Source organism: Rhipicephalus microplus, unplaced genomic scaffold (genome assembly GCF_043290135.1).
Source record: "Rhipicephalus microplus isolate Deutch F79 unplaced genomic scaffold, USDA_Rmic scaffold_18, whole genome shotgun sequence".
NCBI lineage: Eukaryota > Metazoa > Arthropoda > Arachnida > Ixodida > Ixodidae > Rhipicephalus > Rhipicephalus microplus.
Window position 1 is genome coordinate 5955253 of NW_027464591.1, and position 8628 is coordinate 5963880.

Here is an 8628-nt window from a genome sequence, read left to right on the forward strand (position 1 = left end):
AGTGCTAAGAGGGCAAGGAGAGAAATTTAAGACCTTGTTCCAGGGAGATACTGGACTCTAGACGTGCCACAGGGCTCTGCCCTTAGTCCTCTATATCTAATTCACATTAACAACCTATACCTTTGCATGTATCTTCAAATTTCCGCATTCACGTTTGCCGACGACTGTTATTTGTCGTATCGTTACTAACGCTTCTGACCAAACATTACTGCGAGAATACCTGGACTACATGCTACACAATAACGTGATTACTGGCATATGTCCTTAAAATATTCTGAAACTTTATACTATTTTATAAAACCACTCAATTCTTAGCCAATCCCACACAGTGGGTATGCGTCACAGTTAATACGTGAACCAGAACAAGAACGTCAAGACGTCTGCAGAGTCAGCCGGAGAAGAAGCCGTGCGTCGATCATGACCGCGAGTGAAAGCCTGGGATACGGCCTGATGGGCTTCGGACCGGCGCTGTCCATGTTCGCGCTGACCATCGCGCGACACCCGAGCCGAGTCGTGGTGCTGCTCCTGTCTTCCTTCAGCTGGATACTGTCGCTGCTGCTGTCCTCGCTCGCCTGGTTCGTGCTCTCGCCGCTCGGCTCATCCCTGGACGTGGTCGTGGCCATCGCCGTGCTCTTCCAAGAGGGCGCCCGACTCGCCACCCTACTGGCGCTGCGCAAGGCAGACCACTCGCTCAAGTTGGCTGCGCTCGCCGGAGATGCGCAACTGGCTCGGAGCAGGGCTGCGCTGGCGTACGCTTCGGGCCTCGGCTTCGGCGTCGCCAGTGGAGCCTGCTCACTGCTCAACTCGCTGGCGGACATTGCCGATGCGGGAGTTCCTCCCGGTGTCGCGGGTACCGCGAAGAGGTACGTCTCTAGGTAGCTCCACACGGCAAGGTTTCCCATCGCAATTCGCCTCGGTGGTCACTGCGGATTCACATGCCCTGATGCACTTCGTCGCAGTGCCAAGAGGGCTCATATAAACAATAGGGATGCGCGTAGACTCGCATGAAACACAACCGTTTTCGTTCCTACACTAGCTTTTGTCTTAGTCATTGAGCGCGTTGCTGATGTTGTAAGATGACAACCGTATCAACTTGCCTAGGTTATCTATCCTTGCAAGACAGAGCGCTGCTATACGCAAGGAAGAATGGAGGAGGAAGGTATAATCCTAAAACGGAGATCTATGTGACAATTTTGAGTTCTGGTCATAAAAAGAATGAAGGGAAGGCTCACTGGAAAAGTACATACTTACCACGTCATAGGAAATTTTTATTCGCTAAAGGTCGAGAGCAGAGCGGCTAGATTACCTTGACGTTGGCATCTCTAAAAACTGTCATAGATGCAGTAACGCCTCGAAAGGCTTGGCGACAGTGAGCGGGGATCAGTTTCCAAGAGTCATATAGCGCATATAGACTCTGAAGACGGAAGGACAAAAGATCCAACCCCTCGTTAGTTTGATGAGATGTCTGCTTGACGTCAGTCGTTTTCCATCCTCCGAAAAATAAGGCACGTGCTGGTTGGAAATTCTGGAATTTCATGCGATGCGTGTGCGTGCATTTTTGCGAGACGTCCTCTGTACGATAGCAAGAATATACCACCACGTGTACGTGTCCAAAGTGGTCACCTCATTGCTGGTCCAGAAAATAGAAGACCAGCTCTTTCCTAACGTCTTTCAAATATAAGAAAACCAATGCAAGATGTAAAACGAAAGCAGAACGCTTAAGTAGAATTATACTGGCCAGAACAGGCGACTAGATACTAGTTGAAGTAGAAATATCGTCAATTAGAGTGACATAATTAGGCATCCTTCTTGCAATTTGAATAGAGTGAACTTTTTTTTTCAGTTGCTTTTCAAGGTCGCAAACAAGCGGCACTTCCATAATGCTGCCGTGTAGAAAAGCATTTATACTGCGCCTACTGTCCTTTAGCGCTAATTTGTAAGATTCGTACTTTTCTTACTTGTTTTCTTTGTTTCGTTTGTTTATGTACAAATTGCGTGTACAATACAACTTCCCTACTGGAAAAATAATCCGTGATTACAGTCTCTGTGTCATTAGGCGTCCCTATTTTATCCCGTATCAAGAGGCAAAAGAAAGTGACGCCGATACGTGGCGCTGCTTTCGCGGCAGCTTGTGGAACAGATAACCCGTGACGAGCCACAGCATTGCACATGTCATCCACACATGCGCGGCGCATGCTGTGCAAGCACAAACCACCGCAACGCAGGCTTGATTGATAGGACCTTACTTGTTTGCCGACGAGTATACAATGGATGTCGCGCTTAACAACCCATGTTTGCAGCATGTGCGGCGTGTACCACTTAACCGACGTAGCCGATCTGAATTTTCCTATTTAAAATAAATTCGGGGATCTCTTGCCCTATCGGGACAATGGAGGCAATTAAGCGAAGCTTGGAATGTGGGTGTCTGACATATTAGGGAGGAATGATCTTTACTGACAGAAACCAGCAACTTTACCAGGTGGCCGGGCTTAGGCTTCCCATGCGGGGACGTCAAGCCCTGCAACGACGCCACTTTGCAGGGGTGCTTTTCTTGTGCATTTTTGCAAACGCAGCGGAACAAGCATGAAAGAAAAGGACACGTAAACTGGACGAGCGCTAGACTTCCAATGTAAGTTTACTGATATAACGCCATGAAAAATATACAGACGTTCGCAAAGCCCACAGTGTCAGTAAACTTCCGTTTGAGATCTAGCGCCCGTCCTCTTTACAAGTCTGATTATTTTCTTTTATTCCGCTGCGCTTGCTAAAACCCACAGGCTGTAATCTCATCAACTAAACCGCATCTCTGCGTTGAACAGTGTGTTTTCTTTTCCGTTTTTTTTTCTTTCTATGGCATTACGGTTTTTATGTTTCTATGTGATCACGGACGGACGGACGCACAAACGGACGAATGAACGCGCGGACGGACGCACGTAAGGAGGGACAAACGCACGTATGGACGGATACACGGAAGGTGGCATGGACGGAAGCAAGGACGGACGCACGTATGGACAGAAGCAAGAAGGAACGGACGGACGAAAGCATGGCCGGACTGACGGATGCTTCGCCCACTCATCATCATTCATTCCGTGAATATGCTGTGTTTTTTGCCTTCCTCATGCTGGTTTCACCTAGCGCGACACTTTCCTTATTACAACATTCAACAACGAAGGTCACGTGGCCATATTCAAGAAAATGCGGCACCATGGAATGACAAGCGACCTCAATAAAAGTTCAGATAGAGATATCAGGAACAGTGTATTCTCGACAAGCACATGATGAAGAGACCACCACTCATTGGAAAACTGCTCGTACAAATAAGCATGTCACCGGCACACACTATGGGGCCGCATTTCCACAGCTTCATCGTCGTCCGGCACTCCACGTATCATGCCAATGTCTTTCTTGTATAATAAAGTGCTTTGAGGCTCCATTTTCCGTGGGACGACTCTCAGCTCTCCCATAGTAGAGTACCGAGTACTCTAAATCGTTAACCACTTCTAAACACAGCCTCTTAATGAAGCGGCTTATGCTCTCCCGTAGTAGAGTACTGCGTGCTCTAAATCGTTATCAACTCTATCTAAACACACAGAGCTGCCAACGGGATGGCTTTAAGCTCTCCCATAGTAGAGTACCTTTAGTACTCTAAACCATTACCCACTTTTTCTAAACACACAGCTGCATGAGATCTTTTATGCATAGTGGGACGGCTTCCTGCTCTCCCATAGTAGAGTACCAAGTACTCAAAATCGTTGAACACTGTTTCTAAACACACGCTCGTCCCATGGAATCCTTGTTTCGGGACGGCTATATCTATGTTACTTTATGGCTATATGCTCTCCCATAGTAGAGTACCAAGTACTCTAAACCGTTAAAGGGGCCTTGCCACACTTTTTGAGCATGGTCAGAAAACGCTGCCGATCAGTAGTAAAGGCTCCCTACAACACGCGAGCCAAATATTATAGCGCAGGACGCGGCCTAGAATTCACAATAAATTATCAAAGTAAGCAAAAAATTGCCGTCTCTTCTCTCGACAAACTACGCAATATGCCGAAAAATCACACGTAGTAAGCCCACCATCAGCCACTGGCTGATTAGAACTTGGCGCGCTCACTCGTTGCAAATATTGCCATCGGAGACCGCTACTTGCACACGCGTGCGCGCGCGATCACACTGAAGAAACCACGCATTCGAAGAAAAAAATTACAAATAAATCGGCAGATCCCACGTACCTGGGAATCGACGCTATGCGAAGTATGTGGAGGGAAGGTGACTGTGTTGCAATTATGTATTGTGCAACGCGTCATGAAATGACGCTAGGTATATGTACAAATGTTGCACGGCCAGACATAACTTGAAAGAGTTCCAGATGTTTATATAACGAGATTTTTGCACTTTCTTAACATAGCCAACTGGAACATGCGTATTAGCAACATCAGAAGCTGATATGAAGCGCAGATGTTCGCGAAGATGCTGGCCCTGTGACACTACTAGATAAATCAACTTCAGCGTATGGCGAATAACCACAATTGGCGTCAACTCGACGTGATTACTCTATCAAAGGAGTACATGAGTAATGTTTATAAAATTGGGTAGGCAGCACTGCAACCACTATTGACTTTTCACAAAGATTAGCGTCTATTTGAAAAGTATAGTTTTGAGACCTGGCGTAGCTCTGTGTTAAAATGCTTCATTGCCACGCAAAATGCTTGGGTAGGATTCCAGCTAAAACCCTGACATTTATTCTTTGCAATCGTTGGGTCGACGCTGCCGATGTCGAGTATTTCTTAACGCTCGCGCATTAAAATTGCCCATGTGGGTTCTCGTTGTTCCTAGGTAGGCACTGTCTATCACCTGTGGCACGTACCCGCATACCAACGGCACATACCCACCTGTGGGTATATGCCACCATCTGGCGAGAAGTGTCAGACGACGTACGCGGCGGGATTGTGACATTATTCAAATTTTGACCAGCATGTCATATTCGTCAAACCATTTTACCCTCCCATGCTAATTCGGTTCATGCCAAGTTAAGGGGGCGACCACGCGAGCACCCAAATGTGAGCGGATAGATAGATAGATAGATAGATAGATAGATAGATAGATAGATAGATAGATAGATAGATAGATAGATAGATAGATAGATAGATAGATAGATAGATAGATAGATAGATAGATAGATAGATAGATAGATAGATAGATAGATAGATAGATAGATAGATAGATAGATAGATAGATAGATAGATACGCTCAAAGTCACCGAAGCTCGCTAAGAAATGCTTCGCATTTAGAAGTGCTCAAGGTCGCGATGCGCGCCTGACGTTTTTTTTGTGGCCCAGCCATCCCTCTCTTCTTAGCTTCCAGCGCTTTCGACGGGTCGAGAGGAGAGAAGGCAATTGCAGCATGCGACAAACCTTTGTAACTTCACTCGCACTGGACGGATTCTTAAAATTTTTGCAGCGTTGATTTCGTGAGGCAATCATCTCTTCCAGTGAATTCATTCCATGGTTACTTGAAAAAGTGTTTCAGGGCTCCTTTAACCACTTTTCCTAAACCGACTCACTGGCCGTTACCGGGACACCCTTTGGCTCTCTCCTAGGAGGTTTAAACCTTATCTCTGCTGTAGTAGAGTGCATATAGTACTCTGAAGTGCTCTCAATTTTTTTCTAAACACACACAATTACTGGGACCGCTGTCTGCTCTCCCGTATAGTAGAAATCCAAGTGTGATCGTCCCATTCTGAAACATAATTTAGCTATTTCGTAACTAGAATTAGCTACTTTTGAACTCCAGTTGTTGCCAATATTTTGATTAAGCTACGACTAGCTATTTTATCTTCGTATTCAAAATTAATAGCACCTGAAAGAGTTATTTTAGCTAACTCTAGCTGTAGTGTTATGGCATTTTCGAAAAATACTTGTACAGGTCATTTATTCAAGCAAAGCATAGGAGATACAAAAATCGCTATTTCCACCAACAGAATCCCACCGATGGAAAGGATGACTTTTCGTCCGCTTTATTTCATTTTTCCAAGCATCAAAATGTCATGACCCACACACAAAAGACAAGATGGCACAAGCTTACCAAGTGATTTGACTCGGAAGTCGGCACAACAGTATCATTTTCAGCGGCAAACGATTATGCTCTGCAAATGGCAGATATCGCCAAATAATTGCATGCACCGAGAGACTGACCGTAACTTCATACTTGTCCTGCCATTTTACGAATTCCGAGGGTGAGTCCATCCTGCGTTTGTTAAACATTACGGTAATGTGCATTATAATTTTTTTCGTGTGCTGTCACCAGCTAAGAGGGGCAAGGTAAATATTATTTCACAAATGAACGATAGGAACCTCAAGATAACGATTTTGGATAGAAGACACATTTGCTTCTCAACACATGAGTTCAAAGCAAAAAAAAAACGCGGCAGGCGAAACGTGTCAGTACAGGGGTAATTGAGCAGTTACAGTGGATTGTTTCAGCGACAGCAACAAATTGCAAAGTTACGTTAAAAACGGCAAGCAGCTCGAATCTTGCAGCGCACACTTCAAGCAAAAAGCACGAGCGGAATTAGCATACACACAATGAGCACGGAACAAACAACTGTTACAGCTCAACACGCGCGCTGCTCGAACAGGAAGACGCACGAAACGAGTGCAGTAAACTCAAGCGAAACGATAATAAACGTCACGATTATTTCTAGGTCGTGTGTTTGGACTGTGCTCCTTTCGTAAACGTGACTATGTCAGCACGCGAAGTGACCTTCGTCCTCTCCCAAATTACGAATATGATATGCTCGCGCGCAGGAGAGACCACGTTGGGCTTTAGCCACGGTAGCTTTAGCCAACGAGAGCTTGTCCCGCCATCTCGCCACTCGTAACGAAAACAGCAAAGTTTCGAAGCTTCGAGGACTGCCAAACGGTGTATGGTGCACATAACTGGCTTCCCGTTGGCAAAGCACGAAGTTAATTAGTTAGTTAGTTAGCACGAAGCGTGCTCAAAGTACGCTTCTTGGTTAGCATCCTGCGCTGAAAATCGAATTGGTGCTGGTTCAATTCCGTGCGACGAATGCTTGCCTCCCGATTTTTTTCCTTGCAATCTTTCAATATATATTTTTCGATGTAGTTCCGTAAGTACGTCAGCGAAGCCTTGGAGTACCACTGCATAAAACACTTTCATGTTGAAAAATCTACACGGTGATGAAGTGAGCGTCCATATTTCCGTAAAAGCATGACCTTGGTGTTGCTTCACCTGCGTGCACCTTGCATGCACTTTGACTTCCGGACACACCGGTAATTCACCAATTAAAACAAAAAATTGATCCCTTGCTTCTCCAATGCGTTGTCCTATTTTCCTTTTGGAGTTTTCTCCTTATCTCCTTAGTGACAATTATTCAAAAAGAAAGATAATATATATATATATATATATAAAGCTACGTGCATACGCAGCTCGTTTTTGATGAGCGCGGAAGCCTGGACGCTTTTCTGAAAACCCACCTGCCTTAAATTATTGGAATCAAACCGGGAACACTTTTCTTTCAGATCATTGGTGTTCTGCGTAGTTACGTGCAAAAAAAACATTTTATATAGTTTTGTTCATAATCAGTAAATTAACACAGCTAGCTGTAAATTCGTTAGACTTGAGAAAATGCCTGACAAATGCTTGGCAAGATAATTTAGCTACTTTCTAGCTCCTTGCTAGGTTTGTTTAGCTACTTATTACGCTTCAATCTAGCGATTTTCGCTCTCCGACATTCGGCAACACTACTTGAAACGTATGCAGTCCCAAAGTATTTTGAACACACTTAAGACAAACACTGCTTGGATATGTTTCACGGAATGTTTTCGTATTGCCTTGTCATCATTACACACACTGCGCGGCAATTTTTCTGCTGTACAGAAAAGAAAATTATGGTAACAGTTTTGCACAGACGGCTATGGCTGTTTCCTTGTTCACCTTTATGCAGCATTCCTAAATCGTTCATCCTGGCGTCGGCATTGACCACGGGCATTCTGACGGTGCTGCACACCCTGTGGAGCGTGGTCGCCTTCCAAGCCCTGTGCCTTCAAAGCATGCTGCTTATCGCCTTCCCGCTAGTAGCACACATGTTCGCCTCAGGCGCCACGCTGATGTACTCGCGCGGACACTTCGGCGTACCGTTGGCCGCCATCGTGGGCCTCCTCTTCCTGACGGCCGCCGTGGCCTTCGTCGTAACCGGCGGCCAGGCCGGTCGCGCCTGGTCCCGACTGGGTCTCGCACAAGGCCGCAGCTCGCCCGAAGGCTCCGAGCACGAGACGGCGTAGCCATAGTAAGGCGGCTGTGCGAAAGATCGGACACGAGAGTTACGTCAAGCTGTGCCTGCTGGAGGTCAAGATGCCTTCCTCACGATCTACTTTACCAACTTTCAAACTTTTCAATTTCGCGGCAGTTCCTAATAAACCGTTTTACGGGCTCGCACGTGTGTCTCAAGAGCCAGAAAACGGCCTCATCCAGGCACCATACCTCATGAATGGTACCACGCCTCCTTAATCTGGTTGTCTTAGAGGCCATATATGAAAGCAATCCGTTCTTGCTTCTCATTTGCTTGCCATTTTGCTTGCCATTTTTCACACTCGGTAAACGGTAATG

General features: G+C 45.9%; 1 protein-coding gene across 1 annotated transcript; it reads left to right on the top strand.

Annotated features, from left to right (window-relative positions):
• Positions 1-417: 417 nt before the first annotated feature.
• LOC119182140 (gamma-secretase subunit Aph-1-like) lies at positions 418-8303 on the top strand. The gene is made up of 2 exons (XM_075883636.1): positions 418-863; positions 7967-8303. Exons 1-2 carry the CDS (start codon positions 418-420, stop codon positions 8301-8303), a joined length of 783 nt encoding a protein of 260 aa, XP_075739751.1.
• The last annotated feature ends 325 nt before the right edge of the window (positions 8304-8628 follow it).

What these genes read in the sequence shown, in the direction of transcription:
- LOC119182140 (XM_075883636.1), top strand. Translation starts at nt 418, where the DNA reads ATGACCGCGAGTGAAAGCCTGGGATACGGCCTGATGGGCTTCGGACCG. An exon ending in GTCGCGGGTACCGCGAAGAG is followed by an intron (nt 864 to 7,966) that starts GTACGTCTCTAG and finishes ACCTTTATGCAG; the next exon opens with CATTCCTAAATCGTTCATCC.